Source organism: Penicillium manginii, assembly GCF_028828005.1.
Source record: "Penicillium manginii strain IBT 31320 chromosome Unknown utg000005l:1.0-5665137.0:1.0-5668048.0, whole genome shotgun sequence".
In the NCBI taxonomy this organism is placed as follows: Eukaryota; Fungi; Ascomycota; class Eurotiomycetes; order Eurotiales; family Aspergillaceae; genus Penicillium; species Penicillium manginii.
In genome coordinates this window covers 957,050-980,815 of record NW_026643106.1, presented here as the reverse complement: position 1 = coordinate 980,815, position 23,766 = coordinate 957,050, and the positions used below count along the sequence as shown (strand labels likewise).

General features: G+C 49.9%; 9 protein-coding genes across 9 annotated transcripts; 3 read left to right on the top strand and 6 right to left on the bottom strand.

Annotated features, from left to right (window-relative positions):
- Positions 1-4,408: 4,408 nt before the first annotated feature.
- N7533_006748 (FHA domain protein) lies at positions 4,409-6,403 on the bottom strand (the record flags this gene model as incomplete). Its single annotated transcript, XM_057103398.1, has 5 exons — positions 4,409-5,726; positions 5,786-5,837; positions 5,907-6,039; positions 6,146-6,309; positions 6,388-6,403. The coding sequence occupies 5 exons, from the start codon at positions 6,401-6,403 to the stop codon at positions 4,409-4,411; spliced, it is 1,683 nt and encodes a 560-aa protein (XP_056958355.1).
- Positions 6,404-7,566: 1,163 nt separating this feature from the next.
- tom70 (putative mitochondrial outer membrane translocase receptor (TOM70)) lies at positions 7,567-9,659 on the bottom strand (the record flags this gene model as incomplete). The annotated part of the gene is made up of 4 exons (XM_057103397.1): positions 7,567-7,817; positions 7,882-9,127; positions 9,193-9,275; positions 9,344-9,659. The coding sequence occupies 4 exons, from the start codon at positions 9,657-9,659 to the stop codon at positions 7,567-7,569; spliced, it is 1,896 nt and encodes a 631-aa protein (XP_056958354.1).
- Positions 9,660-10,160: 501 nt separating this feature from the next.
- On the top strand, positions 10,161-10,997 carry N7533_006746 (uncharacterized protein; the record flags this gene model as incomplete). Its single annotated transcript, XM_057103396.1, has 1 exon — positions 10,161-10,997. The coding sequence occupies one exon, from the start codon at positions 10,161-10,163 to the stop codon at positions 10,995-10,997; it is 837 nt and encodes a 278-aa protein (XP_056958353.1).
- Positions 10,998-11,380: 383 nt separating this feature from the next.
- On the bottom strand, positions 11,381-12,754 carry N7533_006745 (tryptophan--tRNA ligase WRS1; the record flags this gene model as incomplete). The annotated part of the gene is made up of 2 exons (XM_057103395.1): positions 11,381-12,293; positions 12,363-12,754. The coding sequence occupies 2 exons, from the start codon at positions 12,752-12,754 to the stop codon at positions 11,381-11,383; spliced, it is 1,305 nt and encodes a 434-aa protein (XP_056958352.1).
- Positions 12,755-13,031: 277 nt separating this feature from the next.
- N7533_006744 (uncharacterized protein) lies at positions 13,032-14,365 on the bottom strand (the record flags this gene model as incomplete). Its single annotated transcript, XM_057103394.1, has 2 exons — positions 13,032-14,134; positions 14,209-14,365. The coding sequence occupies 2 exons, from the start codon at positions 14,363-14,365 to the stop codon at positions 13,032-13,034; spliced, it is 1,260 nt and encodes a 419-aa protein (XP_056958351.1).
- Positions 14,366-14,922: 557 nt separating this feature from the next.
- Positions 14,923-17,179, bottom strand: N7533_006743 (uncharacterized protein; the record flags this gene model as incomplete). Its single annotated transcript, XM_057103393.1, has 2 exons — positions 14,923-16,058; positions 16,135-17,179. The coding sequence occupies 2 exons, from the start codon at positions 17,177-17,179 to the stop codon at positions 14,923-14,925; spliced, it is 2,181 nt and encodes a 726-aa protein (XP_056958350.1).
- Positions 17,180-17,814: 635 nt separating this feature from the next.
- Positions 17,815-18,879, top strand: N7533_006742 (uncharacterized protein; the record flags this gene model as incomplete). The annotated part of the gene is made up of 1 exon (XM_057103392.1): positions 17,815-18,879. One exon carries the CDS (start codon positions 17,815-17,817, stop codon positions 18,877-18,879), a length of 1,065 nt encoding a protein of 354 aa, XP_056958349.1.
- Positions 18,880-21,290: 2,411 nt separating this feature from the next.
- On the bottom strand, positions 21,291-21,608 carry N7533_006741 (uncharacterized protein; the record flags this gene model as incomplete). The annotated part of the gene is made up of 1 exon (XM_057103391.1): positions 21,291-21,608. The coding sequence occupies one exon, from the start codon at positions 21,606-21,608 to the stop codon at positions 21,291-21,293; it is 318 nt and encodes a 105-aa protein (XP_056958348.1).
- A 672-nt stretch (positions 21,609-22,280) lies between these two features.
- On the top strand, positions 22,281-23,301 carry N7533_006740 (putative mitochondrial methylglutaconyl-CoA hydratase (Auh); the record flags this gene model as incomplete). The annotated part of the gene is made up of 2 exons (XM_057103390.1): positions 22,281-22,642; positions 22,731-23,301. The coding sequence occupies 2 exons, from the start codon at positions 22,281-22,283 to the stop codon at positions 23,299-23,301; spliced, it is 933 nt and encodes a 310-aa protein (XP_056958347.1).
- Between the last annotated feature and the right edge of the window lie 465 nt (positions 23,302-23,766).

Sequence of the window (23,766 nt, the reverse complement as noted above, 5' to 3'; positions counted from 1 at the left end):
CCGACCCTATATTTATAGATTGCGCGGCGTACTAGTATTAGTCTCCACCCTTCCACAATTCGTACTATCCCGTCCATCTCCATACCTCCTCCAAGCCTTGCTTGTTCTTGCATCGGGCTGTGTTGGATATGATGTGGATGGACTGCGACTCAAAGAGCCCGGAGAGGAAGGGGCCGATGACCCTGGTGTAGTATTCGCTGTGACTGAGGCGACAGTGTTACTAGATCGAACGGCTGTAGCTGCAGCGGCCGGATTACAATGTGCGCAGATGAAAATGTTGAAGCCGCGGCCCTGGCAGCTTGTGCAGACTGCTCCTCTGTATAAATGATGAATGAGTATGCGCGGTTGGTTAGGCATTCTGATCGGATTGCAAAGTACCTCGGGGCGTTCCCGGCGCAGCCGCGACAGGTCTGGACTGTTCGGCCACCGATGCAAGATATGTGATCTGGATCCAGATGAAAGGGCGAAGAATTTGAGGCGGCCATAGCGGCTTTGTGAGATAGTAGGAAGATGGTGGGGCAATGCGGTAGTAATATGCACTGATCTCGAATAGGAGATGCTGCAAGGATGGTCTGGATAAAGTATCAAACAGTCGCAAAGTGGAGAGTTCGGAGTATATAATAATTCGCTTATGTTCTCCGATGTATTGGTCGGAGAGGCTGAAGACTTAAGCCGAAGGGAAACGAGGATGAGGGCAGCGCTTTATCAGTCTGTCTCCTGCTAAATACCAACGTCGGAACAAGAAGGAAGACTAGGCAACGTGTTGATTCAGAGATTGGGCAAGGGTAAAATCCTGCCCAGGCCAAAGTATAATGAGCCCGGAAATGGTAGACCAGGAATATCGACTCTTATACGATAGAGGGACCTGGTGGCACACGACATCGTGAATCGAATGTTACATTCGCCGAAAAATGGAGACAAAAAAGCAAAAAAAGAGACAAAGAAAGCGATGACGCTGTAGAATGTGAAAAAGAAGGTGGAATAACAGAGCTGCTCCTCTGAGTGATCAGCAGGACGTTACAACCGTGGGGAGAGGGGCAATTGTTGGCCAAGGTGACTATGTATGCATTGTTGGATTCCGTGGGTCCGGTCTTTCAGCACAGCGACGCCCTCCCTCAAAGAAACATCCAATGACACTTGCAGAAATAGATCTGGCATGAAGGGAGAACGGCGTATGCACCGTCTTCAGTTTGGCCCAGTCGTAAATCCCTATAGGAGTGCATTGAAGGGAAGGCCGAGAAGCTCGTCTAATTGCTAGGCGAAATCATCTCGGCGACGCATGTTCAGGGTTGCTGAAACCAACCAACCAACCTGGGGTGGAAATGCACATGCGTCGAGAGGGGCAGAATTCCCATTGAATGTACCCCCACTAGCAGCACTAGGTTACAGAGGGGTCAGAATTTGACAAGTGGTGGTTTCCAAACTGTGCTGCAACGAAGCCCTGGGCTCTGCGGTGAACTTAACAAGAAGAGCAGTTCTCCCGGAAAGGTGACGAGAGGACAATACATGGATCAGCGAACGAGGATCTATCGACCACAAATCAGATGCAGGCCCAGCGTTGAGCAGGCTTGAACCGATGCTGCGTACACGGAAAATAACTCCCAGCCGCATGGCAGCCACCACAGCCTTGTGTTACGCGGCATGGCCAGGGTCAGTAGATGTGGATAGTGTATCCCTAGGTAGTTAGTTAGTATCAATGGGGCGGTATTGCTAGGTATACCATGAAGGCTGGCCCTATATGGTACAGCGAGGCGAAGCTGAATGGAGAATTCCATCCACGGATAGTTGCTTCCAACCATGCGAGAGTGATATGATTCCCAAGATATACGAATAATACCGAGAACAAGTCCAGGTGAGCATCTTGAGAGTACGTAACATTTGTCAGCTTAGAAGCCCGCACCGAAGAGTTTCAGATGTTGACTCCTCTAATTCAATGTAGACTTTGCTTTACATCCCAACGGAACATGGTGAATGGATTTGCATGAAAGATGAGCATATTTTACTCATGTTTGGGGTCATATGGCCATCTGCATCTCCAAGGCAGATTATGTCGAGCAGGGAACGACCATACTCGGGGTTTAATAGGTGACTTGGATATAATGGAGAACCAGTGAAAATGATCTTCCATGCTCGAAGGATCCGGCCGGCGCCTTCGATGTGATTGCAAGAATTTCTTTTGACGCATGTCTCCTCTCATTCCCACATGGACACATGAGAAAAAATAGGCACCTTTGGAATAAACTGCTAGATAGGCCCAGGTGGGGCAAATGAATGTGATAGTGGGATATTCAGATGCATGTAAGGCTTGTTCCAAGGCCCCCAAAAGAAGATTCCCCTGGGTCGAATTGCGATATGGATCTGCCTTGGAGTGGGAAAAAGAAATGAAAATAAAATAAAACCAAAGCACTGAATCCACGAATGAGAAGATTAAGAACACGTCGAAATAACTGGTCTCGTGGCCAATCGCACGAGGCAAGGATCTGTATATATTGAATATACATATACAATGTGCACCAAGAAAAGGACAGTCTCATGGAAGCGCCGTGATGATGAGCCAAGGCAGATTTCCCTGCCGCCCTTCAAGTAGGTATCCGTCTAGCACTGCATATCTGAGGGTATGGCATTACCACGCTAGGACAGGGCCGCGAGGAACGTACGAATCTCTGCAGTCGCTCGGAATTTATTGGAGATCCTTGTGGAGCTGAAAGCAAGGGGTTCCCTGCCAATCGTTGTAGATTGAAGCTGATTCCTCCGAAGGGCTCAGAAGCTGAAGGTGATACGCCTGACTGGTGAAGGAGAGAAGCATCGTCTCCCTGGCGCGTTGTGTGGAGCCCGTCAGCACTAAATGCACCTGCAAAAGCTATCGTTTCAATTCCGTTTTCCATGGAGTCTCTTGGTCAGAAACCACCTTCACCGGGCTTGTTCGACCCACTCGAGATGAACCTCGAGTGAACTGCAGCCAGCCATTCCCCATCACACGCTAGGCCCGGGATTTGAATTGGGACTGGAGGAATGGCCTTACACTGGCGCGCAGCGGCGTTTTTGCGGCCGAGATCAGCGATCCCAGAGAAGGGCAATCTGAGACTTCACCAGGGTTGGAAAAAACAGCCTAGCGGAGATAGTCGGTGTTCACATCTTTTTGTTCGACGGGAGGCGGTGACACAAACCTCACAGGAGAGGGCAGAGATGGACCGACAGCCCGGGGGGTTGCAGGGACAAAGGATATCTCACTAGTCAGCTGACACCAAGACCCTTGAATATGCTGCAGCTCGGTTGATGAGGTGGGCATGATATTCTCGCTAGCGCCGCCTTTTAATCAAATAGGGGGATGATCTGATTTGGCCCCAGCGTCTAGAATGGTCGGGCATTTTGGTCGGGCATTTTGGTCGTGGTCGATATTGCAACAAAATGGCCCCTCGGCGTAGAAATTACCAAGCAGAGGATAAAGTGTGTTGGACTCGGAAACTACCAGGATCGGTGCCTGAAATGTATCAGTGAGAAAGCACCTTCAACGTTACAAGAGAAAATACTAGCAGATACAAGGTCGCTTGGCCAGGTACACTTTCTGCGATGGTGGGAAATTATTGACCAGGGTATCTTATATGACCAACAACATGGTTTTCAATAGAATTCCAATACTTCATCTAAACTTAAAATTTGTCAAAATCTATCTGATTATCAGATGGAACAGCCTGCTCCGCGGGCTGCCGTGGTTTTTAGATCCTCCGACTATCGGCGAGGACACTGCCGGAGACCAAACATTCCCAGAGATGCAAGCCACTCGTTCTAAGTACATTTCACCGATATGACATCATAGCCTATGATCTTTCAAACGAGGCCAGGAAGAGGCGGCGTACCTGGCAGTTGAGGGCGCTGTGCGGCCTCCAAGGATTCTATACGGACCATACATGAACCATCGGAGACCCCGGGTTGATCCCGAGTACGATAGAGAGGTGGAAGTGAGATAATCTGCAACGAAATTCGTATTCATTCTTACTACCTATTATGGCCTGCGTGCTAAGCATGTTCGAAGGTTGAGAAAAGACGGACAAGCAACACCGAGGAAAGGCCCACACAAAAAGCACCACGGAAGCCATGATAAATGGCACATTGCTAAACTGAAAGAGCAACCTAGAGTCATAGAAAAGCTTAAAATTGAAAGAAAGGAACAACAGAGGATGAGCAGAATATCAGAATGAGAAGAGCCACCGAGCCAGTACGTCTGAACGCCAAATCATGTAACACCAAACTGCCAGATCGCCAGGCAATGGTGTATTAGCTTGAAGCCATAGCAACTGGTAGAAAATAGATAAGGAAAGAAAAGACCCATTCATGGACAAGTGAAAGTATCTCGCGAATACCGACAGACATTGAATTCCGGAAAAAGTCGCGCTGTTGATTCCAACATCTACTGGAAGTATTCTGCTGGTAGAGCCGCCAAAAGAGCGATGGTCCCCAGACCTCCAAGTAGAGCACTAACAACGGCAGTCGCTGTATAGCGTGCCAGGTTCTTGGGAGGAGCCGGGGACGGCTTGATTTTCTTTGTTGGAGGTTCGAGTTCGGTTTCCTCGCCGGCCTCAGAAAGTGCAGATGTGATCGCAGATACTATCATAGATTGGGAGATTTCATCGAGTTCGGGCTCCTGAGATGCTAGGTACACTGGGTCGGGCTTTTGGGCATCTTGTAGATTATCCTGGGACTCCATCTCAGAAGCTTTGCGCTTCATGGCCGACGAAGTTGGCTTCAAGGGTGTTCCATCATCGTGAGCCGTCTCAATATTATCCTTGAGTATTTCCATGGAGTTGTCTTGCGAAGCAGGAACCTTTTGCTTATGGGAAGAGAGCTGTGTCCACGAATAAGGGGGATGGGGCAGAGGAGGTTGAATAGACTGGTAATCCCACGAAAATGGTCCCTCTCTGTAACCTGGGTACGGGGAGTTGATGGGGTCATAATATGGAGGTAGCTGAAGAGGCATATGATTGCCAGCTCCAGTGGGAGCTGGAGGACTGTAGCTCCTGCCATATGAGGCATAGGGATATCCGGGCAGGGAGGGGCGACAGGGAGTATTGAAAGGCTTAATCGGACTGATGGACTGATCCGCCTTTTGATCCATCCATGCATTGTTACCAAACTTGTCGGAGAGAGTGGGTTCGAGGCTATTCTTTTGAGCCAGCACCCTTGGATCAATGCATTCATCCTTTTCATTGTCGCTAAGATCAGGATCCTCATCTGAGATTGAGTCTTCCGGGCTGTCGGACCGTTCAACGAATTTAAATTGATTTCTGACAACTTCACTTTCACTGGTGTGAGATGAAGTGGATTTCGAGGACTCCAGATCCGATTCCTCCTCAGAATATTCGGAAAGCACATATTCTCGGTCCGACTCTTGCTCCGCATAGGCATCCCCTGGCCCAGAGTCCCAAACAGAGAATTGCTTGGGTGGATCAGCGTGATGTTGATGCGTCGGATGGACCTCCTGGTCGTCGTCCAAGTTGACAATATCCTGAAGCGTGGGGGCAGCTCGGACAGAAGGGGGAATAGTTGAAGCGCCCGCTCCATCGAATTCAGTGAGAGTCATGTCCTTAGATGAGACGTCTTCGATATCGCTGTCACCCTCCGGTACACAGAACGTGTTGCTGGATGAGGTTGGACGGGGGGCCTCTTCCTGGTTCAATACGATTACCGAAGGCTCTGGGATGTTGGGCTTTGGGATTTCTTCGACCGAGCTGCATCGAGAGGGGTCAGCAAAGGTTTCACGAGCTGGAAGCGAGGTGTCAATGCGTACTCTTTTTCTGACCATTTTATCTCGCAGCGGACGCTCAGTGCAGGAAACTCCTCTATCAAAGATGTCAGAATGTTACAGCAAAACAGGAAAGATAGGAAAACCGGGGGATCCCGAAGCTTACCGTCGCCGCGATCTACGTTGACACCGAATCGTAGAATATCACCATTCAGCAAAGGAGTTTTCTGTTCGTGTACCAGTTTGAGGTTGTTGAGCCAGGTACCATGAGTTGAGCCGGAGTCGTATATGTAGACGTCCTGAAGGGAGGGTTAGCACAAATTTACTTGGGTACATAAGTCTTGAAAGGGAAGATGAGCTTGCCTTGTTCTCGAGAGTTAGCTCGGCATGATCGCGAGACATCACTCGCGAATCATACCAGCCATTATCACTCGCTGGCTCACGGTTTCGGATTTCTCGTTTTGACGATCGACCAAGGAAAATGACAGGGTTATCTTCGGACAGAACCAGCCGTCGAGAAGCTGGATTTGCATCTTCCCGGGAGTTGATGGGGAGTAAGGTGATCGCAACTACAAATAATGATAATCAGAAATCGAGTTCGAAGGGGGAGGGTTGGAGGTAGAATGGAAGTGGGGTTTGGAACCTACCCTGCGTATCCGTCATGGTTGCAGATCGCGCGAGCTTCAGAATGGGCAGTCACAGGGTACAGTGGTGGACAAGGTCCGAGTGGAAACCGAGGAGAGAGACTGGGTTGTACTCAAATCTCGTGTTAGTCGATGGGAAGGTTGGAGGCAGGATTTGAGGTAAAAGGAAGGGACTCTATCATATGAGGATATACCTGATCGACGTGTGACGCTTAGGCTGCAGCAGGGCGATAAGGCAACTGAGGCTGACAAGAGCTTGCGGTACGGCCGGGGTCGTCCAAGCAGATGGGGTTGCGATGGAGGGAAACAGGACCAGCAGTTGAAGCAGTGGATAAGATAAAGAAGTATCTTTCCTAGGATTATGAGGGAGAAGTAAGGTGGAAGAAGAGAGAAAGGTAAAAGGTAAGAGGGGAGTGGAAGAGGGGAGGGGTAGATGATGAATCAGTTGGTCAAGGCTCACCCTCAAAAGTTTGGCACTTTCCACTAGTTCGTCTTTTTTTACCCAGGGATACTTTCGAGGAGCCACACTAATGGGTGCTCTGGATTTCCTAGAGCCTAAAGATGATGTCGTAGTTATTAGTGTACACTTACCCTACTAGCACTTTGTTAACTAGCTATGGTACGGAGTATACTATGGGATCTTACCAGGTGGGGCATCTCTTATCGTGATGGGGCGGTGGAGATCATTCCAGCTACCTTATGTCTTAGGGTACCTTATGTACACATACAGTTAAGGGAATCTTCAATCAGTCACATTCACACATTCACCTCTATAGTACACAAATTACTCTCCACCCTTTCATAGCCTCATGCAGATAAAATGTCGGGACTTGAAAACGGAGACGGCCCTCTCCCAACCCCGCCTCTCTCTCGTATCTCTCGGATATCTCAGCCCTGTAGTCCAAAGATCGCAAAAAAGAAAACAATGAGTAGGGGAAAAACAAAAAGAAAAGAAACAAACTTGGGAATCTGTTGTGAGGGGATAACGTGTAGTAAATACATGGGGAGAAAAAAGACAGAAGACCGAGGACCACGAGCAGGAGAAAAGAAATAAAAAAAGGGTCATGAAATATAGACCCATCCCCATCCGGAGGACAAGAAAAGACGTGATTAAAGAGGGCAAGATGGCAGAAATAGCGATGGCGAAAAACAAAACAATACGAAATCAAGCGGTTGTCACTTTTACATGCCAGGAGGTCCACCAGCGCCCATGGCGCCCATGGTGTTCAGACGCGCTGCGAGCTGGGGGTACTTTTCCTGGACCTCCAGTTGGGTCCGGGTGGCCTCGGCGTATGAGATGGCGTTGATGATCTCGGCCTCGGTGCGGGCAAGCTCGGCGGCACGCTCAAAGTACTTCAGAGCCTGCGAAACCTTGCCCTGCTGCAAGAGCAGCTGGGCCATGGTGCCGACAGCGATGTCGCATTCGGGGTCGACTGCGTAGACGTTAGTATGAATGCTCCAGAATGGTAGGGATCTAACTTCAAGGTCAAAACTTACTGATCAGCGCCTTCTGGCACAGGCCCTCGGCCTCCTGGAAGTCGTGCTTCCACTGGAACAAGGCCAGAGCCTTGTTGATCAAGGGCAAGACGTTGATGCCCATGGGCTTGCTCAGCTTCTCCATCTCAACGGCCTTGTCGAACTTCTCAATGGCCTCGGCGTAGTTCTGCTGGTCGAGCAGAAGCTCACCGTAGTAGTTATACACGTCGGGAACCTCTTCGAAGTTCTTGACGGAGCGACGGAAGGTGGCCATGGCAGAGGCAACGGAGCCCATCTTGTACTGTGTCACACCAAGCTGAATGTGCGAGAAAATGAAGGAACGGTCCAGGTCGATGGACTTCTGGTAGTCCTTGGCGGCCTCGGCGAACTCACCCAGGATGAAGTGAAGCTGGGCCCGGTGGTAGTAAATATCGGGGTCATCCTTGTTGTGGTTGATGGCGAGCTCAAAGTCATCGGCGGCAGCATCCCTGTTGCCGAGCTCCAGGTGCAAGCTAGCACGCTTGATGTAGCTTTGAACCAAGGATGGCTGGATCTCAACACTCTTGTTCAGGTCCTCCAGCGCATTAATGGCGTTACCGCCGAGGTATGTGAAAGTAGCACGCATGTTGAGGGCAAGGGCCTCGAAGTCGCCCAGATCACCGGCCTGAATGGCCTTTTCGAAGGTGGCAGCAGCCTCCTCGTAACCCTCGCCAGTCTTCTGGGCCATGGCAACCATACCCTTGCGCAGCAAACCCTTTCCGGAATCCTCGCTAAGCTCAACGGACTCCTCCAGACCCTCGGGAAGGGTCTGGGGACGGAAGCTTTGCAGGTAGTTGGAAACGAAAGTGGCGCTGGGAAGCTTCTTGGTGCGAGCATCCAGGATGGCCTTGCTCTTCTGCTCGGCGACCTTCTTCAGCAGACGCTCGAGGGAGTTACGGCTGACATCGTTGGAGAAAGCATCGATGATGCAGCTGGCAGTGAAGTCGAGGAGAGCCTCGCTGTACTTGCTGAGGTGCTCATAAGCAATGGCACGTCGGTTCAGAGCCTTGACGTATTCACTGTCCATAGCCAGAGCGGCGCTGGTGTCCTCCACAACCTTTTCCCAGTCGGACAACACATTGTAGCAGGCGGCACGGTTCGAGTAGAAGACGGGGTCCGGCTTGCAGATGATGGCTCTACCATAGAGATCAATGGCCTTGGGGTAGTCCTTGGCACCGTAGGCCTTGTTTCCGGCGGCCTTCAGCTTCGCGGCATAATCCTTCCGGGTCTTCCAGGGATTGTTAGTAACGGATGACAATGGAATTGGTTCGCGTAGTCATGGCAAACACGTACCTCCTCGGACAACTGGCCAACGGTGGCCTCATCAACCTCGGGAAGGTCCTCGGCAGGCTCCTCGGCCTTCTGTGCGGTGGATTCTACCATTGACGTTAGCCGCGTTCATCCACGCAATCATACCATGCAATGGGGGAGGGATGAGACAAACCATCCTGCACTGAAGCGGACTTGGCCTTTTCCTTCTCCTCGGCCTTCTTCTTCTCTTTCCGGCGCGTGTTCTTGCTCTTCTTGGGGGTAGAGGAAGTAGAGGCGGCAGGCTTGCTGGAATCGGAGAGGTAATAGACAACACCAGCGCTGGTGACAACGACGGCAACACCGGCAATGGTGTAGACCAAAGCCTTATTCTCAGACACCCACTTCGACACGCGATCCCAAACCGATGAGGAAGTAGAAGCAGGAAGACTCGAGGTGTCCAGCACCACGTTCTGAACGGCGGGCGTAGGTAGCGGCGATGGGCTCGACATGATGTGTATATGGAGCGGACACGGCAACCGATGCTATTAAAATCCTGATTCTATCAGGGGGCAATAGGTTAGCGATGGGGATTAGATTGCGTAGATGAATTCAGCGGAAACGAACCAGTCCTAGTCGCCAACGGCGTGAAGTGTAAAGTGTGAGATAGGGAGAACGGACGAAGCTGGTGGAAAAGTCTCAAGTTCGATCATCCCCGGCACGGGCCAATCACGCGCTCCACGACGGTAACGCTCCGCCAGTTCTCCACATTACCAAACCCGAATTGCCCCAGCAATGCCGGGAACTGACGACGCTGGATCAGGGAGACCTGTGGGAATTAAAACCACAATCGTCTGAGTCGATTACTCAAAGCCATCTCATCCCATCGCGCAGGAACCGCGCCCAGCGACCGAGGGTAGCCTTGTTGATGACGACGCAGGGCCCCATCGCGACTCATGCATCACTAACAGCACTGGCGACGTCACACCTACAGAAAAATCTGGTGCGCGACAATGGCTTCAATCCCAACCGCTGATGCTGAGCAGACCTTCGAGATTATCTCTTCCCTTCGATACGATCCTTCCCTACCACAAGCAACTCTCTACAATTCCGACAGCTATCCCGACCCCCAAAACTCGCCCTACTACCTCTTGGCGTACCATCGTGACAGATTGGTAGCTGCGGCGCGCCATTTTGGATGGGAAAACGCGTCAAAATGGCTGCAGCAAGACTTGTCAAGCTTTGAAAGGTTCCTGGACGAGTCAATACCGGACCGGAGCAAGCCATGGCGGTTGAGAATTGTGGTCGATATCAACGGCAAGGGCTCGGTCGATGTCAACCCAACTGCCGCATTCGATCCATTCAATCTTTTGACTCCGTCTTTACATGCTGGTCGTCCATCGCATTCATGGCGGGTATATGTCGATAGCCAGCCAACACTACCGTCCGGCTTCACCACGCACAAAACCACTGCTCGGAATGACTATACAGCTGCACGATTGCGAGCGGGAATCACCTCACCGGCAGAAACATCGGAGGTTCTAGTGATCAATCCGAGAGGTGAAATTATGGAGGGAAGCATTACCACCCCATACTTCCGGCGTCGTGGGCCGATCTCCAGGCTATCTGGTCAAGACTCGGCCGAGTCTGCTTGGATTACGCCGCCTCTGAGCAGCGGCGGCAATGCCGGGACAAGCAGAAGATACGCTCTATCACAAGGATTCTGTGTGGAAGAAGTTATTCCGCAGCTTGACCTTGTCGATGGCGAGGAATGCTGGTTAAGTAATGGGGTCCGCGGGTTTATGCCCGGCGTAGTTGTACTGGGTCGTCAAGTCGAAAAGCAAATTTAAACCCCACGACAAACGCATACACCACTTCTAGCTTCGAAGAGAGCAAACAGCAAATAGTAAGAAAGGCGAATAGAGAAGAGGTAATTGGGTATAGCACTCATCGCAGTGATAGCTGCGGTGTAAAAAAGCTAGTATTATGTACTATGAGCAAGAAAGGTGAGAAGAATGAAACTCTGTCGTTGAAAAGATGTGTATGTATTGGCAATACTCCCATGCGTCTAGGCTATGAAGAGGCTATGCAAGCAAGCGAGATCGCGTACGCTCGAGCGAGACGTGACACATTTGGAGAAACACCGAAAGAAATACAAGTAAGATTGCGTACGCTTGAGGGCGGGGTGACACTTTTGGGGCAACATGATGAAAGAAATATAAGCTTTCCAGCTCTATTTCTTCTCGGCCACAACTGGATTGGGGTTTCCATTCCACTCCAAAGGACGTTGGCTCATGTACTGGGCCACGATCTCAGGGGTGACCTTGGCATGGCGCTCCTGGAAACCCTTCACGTACTCCTGCAATTCAGCAATGCAGCGCTGCTTCATCTCACCAGTGAGCATCTCGCCCTTCTCGTAGGCGGCACGAATACGCTCAAGCTCCTCATCATCCTCGAGGAAGAAGGTGAGGTACTGGAAAGGCACATCGGCCTTGGTGTCGCCACCCAACTCGCGGTGCTCTTCGGCAGTTTCCTTGCCCCCAGAGAAAGCGTACTTGTTGATCTTGGTCTTGATCTGCTTGGGGGTGTCGTTCATGAAAATGGCAGAGGAGTCGATACTAGCCGACATCTTTGATCCAGGTCCCTGAAGGGCAGGCAGGAAGATGGAGTGAATGAGCGAAGGCTTCTTATACTTCATCTTCTCTGCGTGCTCACGACATTGACGGAAATAAGGGTCTTGGTCAATGGCGCATGGGATGAGGCAAGGAATGGAGGAGACCTTCTTCTTGTCGGTACCGAAGATGTGGGGGAAACTGGTTGCAAAGGCAGTGGCGGATTGGGTCGCGCAGAAGTGGAATTCACCCACGTTGTTGCTGTCGTTGAATCCAAAGGTACCGCGCACTTGATTGATTGTGATACGCTTCGCCATTCGGCAAATGTTCTCGTAGAATGCGCCTCCAACAAACTCAAAGTCACTGAAGATGAAAGTCTTCTTCATGTCAAATCCGACAGCAATGATATCCTTGACGTTTGACTTTGCAAAGTTCTTGGCGTCTTCCACATCCTTGATTTTCTGAGAGTGCATATATTTCTCGTCGTCGGTCAACATGATCACGAGGGGAACATCGAAAACATCCTGAAGCCACCTGTATTGGGGGAGGTATGTAAGCAAATCATGTTTAGAGCCTTTGCAAAGAACAGATCCTGAGTCTTACTTTGTAAACTCGAACGGGACAGTGTGTCCAACGTGCATGCTATCGCTACTGGGTCCACGTCCCGTGTAGAGATAGAATTCCTTGCCCTTTTCATGAAGGTCCAAGATCTTGGTCAGGTCACGGTGACTGAAGACAATTCCGCGGCGCATAAATCGGTGTGGGCGATGTCCCGTAACTCTCTCAAACCGCTCGAGTAGATCGGGGGTAATGGGAGTGGCGCCGAATTCGCGCGTGAGTTTTTCATAATCGACCGGGAGGAGCTTTCCAGTCTCATCAACTCCGCCAGAGACATCGAATGGAGTGATGACCTGTGCGCTGGCCTTTGAGGCGGGGGTCTTATCGGCGAGTGACAGATTGTCGAGCGCGGGGGGTTGACCTGCTTCGTTGGCCATAGTGGAGGGTTTCGAAAGACTTTATGGAAATATATTAGCGCTTGATGGGGATTTAAAAGGTATGAAGCTCATACTCTGCTTTCGAGTCTTGCGATGGAATCCTGTGTCAGCCTGAGTCGCGCGGGATAATCGGGGAAATTCTGCCCCTCGCAAAAGATCGGCCGTGAGTCAGGCGGGGTGGGCTAATTTTGGCCTGAGGCTTCCTTCAATATATTCCTACTACTAGTAGTACTTAGGTAGTTACTCTTATACACAAAGGCATATATATACAAGCAATTCAGGGAGCTCCTATAATCTGCAGTGTCTGGGGCTTGACTTTGACGGTTTTTTCTTCCCCTGCGATTGAAAGATTGACGGACGGTTCCAGAAAATGTGTATGTTTGATACCGTATGCTGTGAAATCGGGATAGATACTGTTGAGACTGGGCCAGCGAACCACACGTTTGTCTGCAGTATACAACCCATCGGATTTTAAGTTGAGCTGGAACATGTTGCCCAAATGGATAGCCTCGTTTCCTTTCCCCGTGGAACTTACCATGAGTGGAGCCTCGAGCTCATCAAAGACCTTGTGTAGGTGTAAATTCATCTTATTTGTCTCCTGGTCCTTCTGTGCGTAATTTTCTCGCAAATTACTCGGTGCCATTAAACCAGTCGTACAATGGAGACGCAGATTAACCCAGTTGATTTGAATCTTCTGCGGATGAGCCATGATGCCTTCACTTGTTTTATCATCGCGGGCAAAAATACCGAAGACCAAGGGAAAAGGCTCGCGGTTGTTGAGCTGGATCGCTGTCGGCATTTGCATAGTAATCTCATACCGAAATTCGGGTACTTTAGACGAATTAAATAGCTTGCGAGCCTTCTGCCCAAGAGATAGCTCTGCGTCTTCCATTCCCGGTAGTAGGCGATGGCTTTGGATCTTTAGCGGTTGATGAATGCGACATTCTTTGGACTCGCCCAGACGAACGCTTGAGTCCACGGGGTGTCTAAGCGTGATTGGCAAGGTTGTGTAGAAGACTTTGTGGGCTCCGTGGTGAATGTAGTTCAGACGAGCGTGGATTGCATATTCCACCACACCCTCCAATCTGTTGGGGTAGTCACTTCCATGTGCGCTGAACGTCCCAGCTAGGAATGTAGAAGGGTTCTCCAGGGGTGTGAAGCTCGTTACGTCGGTGTGGCCTTTTCCTATTGAAGGTGATGGCATGGTGGGGATTTGGACTGAGATAGGCCAGCTAAGAGGGTCGTTACTATTCTCCGGGTGGTGCAGCGGTCCATCGCGAACAACATCTTGCGCGCCATCGAAAAGATCACAATGATCATTGTAAACATCAGGAGCATATCGTGAATCTTTGTCTCGCCAGATCTTCGTTCTCACACGCCCTAGTCCTCATGGTCAAAATAAGTGAATTACGTCGTCAAATCCATCGGATCTCCCCAGTCGAGAATCGTCTTACCTGCAAGCCAAACCCTCACTGTGCATTCAGGAGTAACAAGTGGGCTCTTGCGCATCAAATTCGCTATTATAGTATCGCCAGGCGCGTATTCCCATTCCGACGGCCCTGCAACATCAAATTTGAGATCGTCTGGAAGAGCAATGTCCCTTGGGAACATAGTGTTAGTCGCATATATGGGAGCTCGCGTCCCCCGCATATATCGACTTAGCGTTCATTTTGAGTTTGTAAAAACAGATACTACCTAAACTAGGAGTTCAAGTTGTATTGACAGTCTCCTGGGGATCCTTGTAGCTTTATAATTACTATGTTACTAACCTTCCAAGGTTACTACTAGTACTAGTACGATGGGTTCGAATTTCCGTATGACGATATTGTCTGCCTGAAACTCAACTTTAAAGGCGAGGATTGAGCTCAGGACGTTACACTGTTACAGAAACTTACTAGAAAACTAGTACCGAATGGCATTAACAGGTGACAAAGGGTCTATGCGCATGAATGCTCAGCCACAGCTGGGCACAGCCGCAATACAATGGCCTTTTGATATGACTTCTAATGTTTTACCCAGCAGACTAAATCAAGTAATGAAATCTCAATTGTTGAAACTTTGGGTATCCTAAAAACTAGCTAGCCTTAATTCTCCGCTCAAAGCAACGCCTGTTCTGAAAATAGTCAAACGACTCTACTAAACGCCTTCGTAAATGCCTTGCCTTTCCTTCAAAGTAATTCGTCATCATCCATAGAGGCCTGATCATCCCCTGCATGTGTTGAAGCACCGTGGGTCTGAGTCCACTCGGGTCGCGGTGGTGGTGGAGGAGGAGGAGGTAGAACAGAGGATGGTGAGAATATCTTTGTCTTGGACGGCGGTGTCAACCAAGGGAACGCCACTGGGGTTCCGTTGATACGAATCTCGCCGACAAGATTCGCCAAACCGGCTGGCTCGTCCATATAACCATCCCATAGCCCCAGTAATTGCACTACGAGGCGGAAGAGAGCTACGCTGAGAGTAATAATCGGTGCCAGGAGAACCGATAAATGAGACCAGCGCCACAGCATCGTCACGGTCACAAAGGGGAAGACAGGTGCGTCGGGGCGGAGGCAGTAACCCGTGCACGTATCGGCGATGATGGAATGAGAGAACATTTCTGTCATCGTGCATTCAATGATATACCAGAGCGTAAAGATGAGCGTGGCCCAGCCGAGCTTAGTAAGTTTCAGACGTCGGGATGTGAGGTTGCGTTCCCAAAATCGAGGAAGAGGGATGGCGGCATAGATACGGGTATCCGAAGGCAGACTACCGGTTTTGCAGGGCTCGTTCAAAGTCGGAGTTAAAATAGTAGGCGGCGGCTTGGTAGTTTCTTTCTTCTCAAATCCGTTGGCAACATGTCCCTGTAGGCGGTCCAGACCCTTCTTCACTTCCTCGATGTGATGTGCCAACGATTGCAACTTGGTATCTATTCGATCGTAATCATCAAGGCCTTCGCGATTTTGAGGCAAAAGCCCGAGTCGGTGGAGCATCTTTTTATAAGTGGTCTCCTCGTCTTCCTCAGTCTTCAGGTCGGTCGGATCATCCAAAATCGCCTGGAGAGATTCGATGGTATCGTCACCCATATTGAGAGCCTCTTTACCAGAGCTAGCATCCTCTATGACCGTTTCAAGGGCACTTTTTGGCAACTTAGGTCGAGCAAGGGGAGGCCTTGACTTCGATTGTTTGCCAATAGTTGGCTCGGGAGAAGCCTTTTTGGTTTCTGTCGTTTTGGAGTCTTTTTGCTCGGCCGCAGGCTTAACATCCGCTGCTGGCTTCAGGATCGAAGCAGATTGCTCCTTTGCATTGGGAGGTGCCGGTGAGGCCACTATATCCTTGGTCAAATCACTCGGGATATCGACAGCTCGTTCGGTCATAGGTGTATCGATCCATGCACCGGTCACCCGGGGGGGTCTTGTCGTATATTTTTCTTTCAAATAGTTTTGGCGGGTCTGGGGTCTGAACCTGATCCATCTTCGGGCTTTCGGTCCTCGAAAGTCTGCGGAGGAGTTCTTGTGAATCTCGCTTAGTTGTACTGGGTCTAGTCATGTCCGAGTTCTTGTAGACCACGATCGGCGTATTAGGAATAGCGGCACCATCAGTTTGTAGCGAATGTTGATCCAACCCAAGTCCCGCTTGGTTCTTTGATTCATGGAAGTTTTGCGTACGGAGATTGGCCACACGTTCTTCGAGGGCTCCCTGGTTGGAAGCGCTACCCCGGTCTATATGAGATGAACGGGCAGGCCTTTGGTTCTCATTTGTGTTTGTCTTGGGTGCTGGAGCTTCGCTGGAAATCTCACGATTACTGTTCTCTGGTGGTTCCGACCCAGAGCTTCCACTGACATTGCGTAGCCATTCCTGCCGGCGTGCGGCGCGACTGCCCCAGGTACGTGGTAGGTTGAGTGATGGACCACGATCACCCTCATAATCCGATGTTGGCTGTTGCTCTTGGTGATAGCGATGATTCTCTTGCTCCCAAGGACGCTCTTCCTTCTCGCGCCGCTGTAGGTTGTCTGCTGTCAAAGCCGCCGAGTGACTGGTAGTTTTGGCCTTGCTGAAGACCGGGGAATCTTTTCCAGTGACTCGTCTCAGCCGCTGTTCGTCTCTGGAGTAATCTGTTGTACGCCGATTTGAGTTTTGTACAATCCCATCGAATAGTCCTTCTTCGGAAAAAGCTCGCCCATCGCGGGATCCGCCATCGTATTCTCTTCCTCGTTGTCTGGACGATGAGCGACTGAGACGGCCTGGTGAATTCTTTCTGGATGAAAGTTCCGGATCATCCCACTGTACGTAATCGGCCAATGTTCCATCTTCTTCAATTCTCTTGTATGCATCGACAAGTTCCTCGGGAGGATTGGAAGTGTCAGAGGTTGGTGACAGCTTATTGATACGATTCCACGGTTGTCGCGGACTGGGAGTCGAGACCAGATGAACGCCTTCTTCTGACATGTTTGTTCGTGAGACCGCTCGATAGGCCCCTGCTAGAGTTCCAGTGCGATAGTTGTGTCGAGGACGCGTCCCATTCTGTTTGGTGGGGGAGAGAGGGCGAGGTTTGTCCCGAATTCGAATTCGTGGCTTGGATCTTCAGCGCGACCAAAGGGTGAATGTGGATGATGATGACGCGCGAGAGAGACTCGGTCAGTCTTGCGAGGAGTTGACATCGCGTCGACTAAAATAAAACCCCCCTTGCGCGGGTGGGAAAGGTGAGGGAATCCTAGAGTCAAAGTAAGAGGGAAAGGAAGTAACGGAGTAAATAGAGATAGCTCCGCGCTCCGCATTCCCAAAGGGGTTAAGTTGCCTGCCGTTTGAATGCTTCCCTTTGCCACAGCCACACACGCGCTCCACTGGGCGCCAACGCCTCTCATCCCACTCTATTTTTCGAATCATGCGAGCACTTCCCGCTGCTCACTGACTTGGACGCAATACCCCCCATGTGACCGGCTCATTTGCTCTGATCATCTCCCCCGCGACGCGCCTCCATACAAATAATCGGCCCAAGGTACTAGGAGTCCCTGGCCGCGCAACAACTCCACACATTTCGTTTCGGCACGAATACTATACCTAGCAAGCATACAAACTCTGTAATGGCAAAGTCATCGCGTCGAAAGACGCCCGCCTCATCGCCAGGCTCATCGGGCGCCTCGACTCCAAGCTCCGCCTCCGCTGGACCTATCCCACCATTCACAAAAGTTCCTACGATCCTAAAACCCTTTGTCGAAAAGCTCTCTCCCGACGAGGTATACCTGGTACATATTGATACAACTGCGACAGACTTGAAATGGCAAACATTCCTAGTGCCGTCCGTCGTGAACACCGTTGTGGCTGCAGTGATAGCCTTGCGAGTTTACTGGGGCTTTAGCACCTACCCAGCGCTTATAGCTGTCTTCATAGGAATGGAGAGTTCCCTAAGCTTCGACACTTCAACAGCTTCTTGGATCGAGATAGCACAGGCTATTCTCCGGCGGACAGGCACGATATTGATTGACTACTTCCTCGTGACGCTGCTTTTGTCCTGGCCATACGACTTTGTCATGGGTCCCGTGCGCTGGCGCCGTGCGGTCGGGTTCCTTGATCGTGAAATAATTGTTCGCAGGAGTAGCCCCAGCTGGAGCCGCAAGCTGGAGCGCAACAAGTGGATTCGCCATGATGAGGCCATGCGTGACAAGATTGTGGCCGCCGTAACCCCGGAACGGATTGGAAAGACTGGTTATCTACTTGTGGACGAGGACTGGGTCCTGGATTATGAAGCTATGATCTCCGCTCACTCGCTGGTCAACCTGACCCGCAAGGGTGATGGCGTTCAGCTGGACGAGTTCCGCACGGCTGTGCTGGTTTACACGGACACCGATGGTTGGCTGGTCTGGCGCGTCGCGGATGAGAATACCCCCGCCGGTCGTGAGCGCAATGCGCACCGAGACCAAGTCCTTACCTTCAAAGAAAAACTCGCTGCCTTGGGCAAGGAAGATCTCTTCTACCGCTGGGTGGAGTTGGTACAGTGGGAGAGCTCCCAGCCTGGTGGTTTCACTCTCGAGAGGCAGCAATCCGCGATGGTCCAGGTCCAACAGATGTTTGAGCAAGAGAATGTGAGCTTTAGTGACTTCTGGGACGATCTAGGTGGTATGGAAGGTCTCGAAATGCCGCAACAATAACAGTTGCCATTTGTACTGTTTTCACTTAGCACATTCGGGATGGGATTTCTTCGATACCTAGCGCATAGATTTTATTTGGCTACCTCCGCATCCGGGCTTAACATGAATTCCAGCATGTCTTTGGATCATTCCTGGTCTAATCTTTCTCTTATACGCGTCATACTTGGCCTAATTGACATTCTATGTAGTACTGTAATATGATACTAGTATGCATGATGATTCAAAGTCTAGATAAAAAGAAACCAACCACCTCAATAACTCTTCTCCAGGGACAAGTAATTTTAGCTCTATCTAAGTTTGCTCACTCAATGCTCGGGTGTATTCCATCTTCAAAGTTCCTTCCTTGCACAAAGGTTGGTTGGGTACTTAATCCCTCTTCAACACGCTCAAAATATGAATTTTCTCCATACGTAACCCTCTCAGCTTCCACCATGCGATCAAAGCCGTCACATATCGTGCGAAGGCATTCTCTCTCCAGTCCTGTATGTACTTTCAAGCCACACTCTCATCTGATCCAAACAATAAGTTCACCATCTGAATTGTTTCTGTATTATTCCATCTTTCCCTGCCGACAAGTGCATCTGAGACAGCACTAAGACCGCCCAACCTGAAGGTACCTGGGAAAATAGATTGCACCTTCCCATCGCTTCCATTATTTGTTTGATCTTCTGAAGTCCTATCGACTGGTATAAAGTCACGATGACTGCGGGATAGCTCCTCCCAGGTACCCGATTCGGCGAGATCCAGGTCGGAATGATCATCGTTTATCCCAACGTAACATGCTCAGATGGTGTTCCGTTGAATCGTTGTCTGATCTGTAGATTATATGGGAGGCCTTGGGAGACTGAAACGCACATCTGTGGCTTGACAGACTTGCTTGACCCAATCAATGCCGTATTTGTCTGCATCTTCTGATGTCCACAACTCAGAGATAGTTTGCTGAAGATAGCATCCTTTACCAGATCACGAGAAGATACATCATTCCACCAAGGCTCCAGATGACGGTTCATGCCGATTAATGACTTGTCACAATTTTGCTCATCTCCATTATCAAGAGACACAGAGCCCTGTAAAAAGCTCTTGCCATAGCCAATATTCACAAAGTCACGTACATTTATATCGAGCTGTTGGAAACATGTTCTTTCTCCAGGATAAGCGCCCTGGGAACAATGAGGGACAGAGATTAAACGCCACATGTGCTCAGGGCGGAAATAGACATGCCACATCCAATAGACTACATCTTGCCGCACTAATTGTTGAATCAAGCTATATCACATGTTTGTCGCCCAACCAAGTCGGGGATGATCTGTGCGAGGGCGAAAATTCCAGTCGTACATCGCGAATTCTTGTAGAGCCAGTCGAAGAATACCACCAGGATGCATCCCATTGAAATCGTACTTGAGCCATCTGAAAAATCCTGGAATGATCACGCTGCCGTTCATTCGTATAAGATTATCTGTGGGTTTAAGAGCCGGTGTTGGTTTTTCCCAAAACATCGTCGATAAAGGCTCTGAGATGTGAGATACTCAAGGCTGTCCCATTTTTTGACGATCTGTCGGACGTTCTTTTCCTGGAAGCGAAACATATGGACGGGGATTTCGCTCGGTTGAGTACGTTGGAACCAGTCGGAATATTGAGCGCGAGTGTCTTCCCATGAACCTAGTCCATTATACGGCTTATCGAGATGATGTACTAGTTCTCTATGTGTGTTATTGACTGAAACTCGTAGCATGCTACAAAGCTGTCGACTGTGACTTGAGCAAATGGTTTTGGTGCCGATTTTGTCGTGGCCTTTATAGATCTTCCGTCCAACTTTGCGTAAGGCCTTCCGATATTTCATTCGCGGTTCAGAATCTCGAAAGACACGACGGAGAGTGCGATCGGAGAGCAGGCAGCCGCACTGAGATTGATTCTTTCTCTTGCGCTTTTCCCCCAGGTTCTCAGCAATTTCTGATTTTTCTCTATATATAGAATCTTGAGAGGCTTCACGTCGGAACTCGTCTGAAGATTCGGAATAGGAAATATCAACAAAGTCGTTTGATGAATCGTTGTCGCTTTCAAACTATGAATCATTCACAAGAGCCCTTCCACTGCCGGCTGGACAACAGTATCCATCATCATCTATCTATCTCAAGACTGAGTTTCTGAAGTTTCTCTCCCGAAAGAGGTCTCTTCCAGCGGTTAGAGAAAACTTTAGTAATATCACCCTGCCTCACAGCTTTATGCTCATAAATACCTCGCGATTTTGTAGAAAAACGATTGACAATCTCATGATTGATCATAAGGCGTATGGCTTTTTATTCGAGGTTGGCTGTCAATAGCCTGCTTACTTTTTCCGCCATAGCACGGGTCTTAACACGTAAGAAGAATGCTTTAGCATGATCGCTTCCCCATATTTTGATAGCTTTTTCTCAGATGCTGTCAATATACTCCAATGTCTTTGTCATATTGGCGATAGCATCCCTAGCTGCTCTCCAATTATATCGGAAGCTGTCCTCGTCTGACTCATGACCGCGCCAGAACTCTCCTCTGTCAACAAACTCATGAAGCTTATACAGATAGTCCTCGCCGGTCTCAATAAGCCCCATAAGCTCAGATTGCATTTGCATTGCTATGAGATAGACTTCATCTTGTGAACATTCGTGTAGAATCTGAAATGCTTCCTCCATAGAATGTAATGCGCGCCCTTCAAGAGAAATAGTGGCAGGTAAGTTCACTTGGTTTTCCATGATGGGTGAACTGTTAAGTAAAAAAAGAAATCTCAAATCAAAGTCGGGAGAATAATTCTGCAGGAAAATCATTTTGCCAGCAAGTGGCTGCTATAAAACCCTACACCCAACATCCCCTCAAAGAAACATCGAGCGTCAAAGAACTCGAAGAATCAAAGCCAGGAACCTTGGAAGTTTCGAGTACTCTAATGGCAAAAGAATCAGTGAGTTTTATTCACAATTCAGAAAAGTTTTATCGTTGTCTCTGTACTAGTAACTACCTAGGTATCTGGCGCACCATACGACAAAGGGAAATGAAGTAGAAACGTCGTTCGATGTATGACTACCTAGTAATATTGGCGATCGAGCTTCTTTTTAGCTTTTCCTGGATGATAATTGGGTGAGTTCTTTCTTATTCTTAAACTTCCAACATTCAAGCTATTCTAAATCTCGACTATTTATCCTTTCGATGCCTGGTATTTTATAGTTACCTCTGCCTCGGCCTCTTCTGTTGTGTAGCCGCAAAAGGCCGGATCGACCGCCCGGCAACCGTCGGCCATCGTCGGTGCAGCTTCCCCACACCCGAGTTCATCTCCCGATTCCGACTTCTTCACCCTGTCTGTACTCTGTACTCTGTACTACCTTTGCCCGTTCTTGTGATCGATTTTTATTCGATCATCACAGACCTTGAAGATGGCTACCACATTGTCACCGCGGCTCGTCCGCCTCACCACCCCACTCTTTTCACGACCAACCGCGACATGCACCCGGATGTTCGTCTCGCGGTACAGCACCAGCAGCGCCGACGACCTCATCCTGACCCAACAAATTCCTGCCCCGGGATCCGGACATGTGCGCGTTCTGCAACTGAACCGACCAAAGGCCCGCAATGCTATCTCGCGTGAGCTGCTCGAAAACCTGTCATCGCAGGTGAACTCCATCGCTGCGGAAAAGGGAAATGGACCAACCCGGGCACTGGTCGTTGGTAGCAATGTCGACGCGGCATTCTGCGCCGGCGCAGACCTGAAGGAGCGCGCTACAATGTCACCTGCTGAGTGAGAACCTCCCCTTTTCACGTGGTACTTCCCTTTCATTCTTCAATGCATTCGGCTAACCGATGGTCACGTCACCATAAAAAAATAGGGTAGAGGACTTCCTACTCAAGCTCCGAAGCACCTTCACCAGCCTCGCTCAGCTTGAAATTCCCACCATCTCCTCGATATCCTCTATGGCCCTAGGCGGCGGCCTGGAGCTCGCACTGTGCACCCACCTCCGCGTTTTCGGTTCATCGAGTACCGTCGGCCTCCCCGAGACTCGCTTAGCTATCATTCCCGGTGCAGGCGGTACTTACAGACTGCCTGGGCTGATCGGCATTCCTCGCGCTCGCGATATGATCTTGACTGGCCGCCGGGTGTATGGTCCCGAGGCCTACTTCATGGGACTCTGCGATCGCCTGGTGGAAGTGCTCCCCGAGGAAGCAGCCCAAGAGGGTGTGGCGCGCGAGAAGGTTCTCCGGGAGAGTATCAAGCTGGCACTGGATATTTGCGAAGGTGGACCCATTGCTATCAAACATGCTCTGATTGCTGTACAAGGCGCTGCTTTGGGGGAGATTTCGGAGAATGCTGCTTATGAGGGTGTCATTGAGACAGAAGATCGGTATGAGGCGCTGCGTGCTTTTGCGGAGAAGCGCAAGCCAGCTTTCCGAGGACAATAGATTGGGACGGTGTCAAAATGTCATGGCAGGGAAGCTGGGAGATCTATTAATGGCCTATCTTTGGCGCCCTTTGGCGTTAAATAATCATCATCTACGGTTTGATAATTTATTTATATCAGCATGAAGATATCTAGTCTTCATCGGACTATAAACCACATGGAAAACCGTGTCTATCATAATGAGATTGTTGCCACATACATAAGCACCTGGGTATGAATTCGCAATTGATTTTTGCATCCTATGAAATGCCAGGCTGTGAGTGCGTACTGCAGGATTGAAGCAACAGCCTGGGCAACGGGGCTCCCGAAAAATCCTTTGGTATAAGTACATACTCGTACGGAGTAGCTAGGTATGGGGCGTGATCTATTTTTGTTAGCTTCTGGTCACATCCATCAATTTGAAGTCAGCAGGGGATATGGTGAAGAAATGATGCCTATTGGTTGCTAAAGGAGTGCCCGACTATCT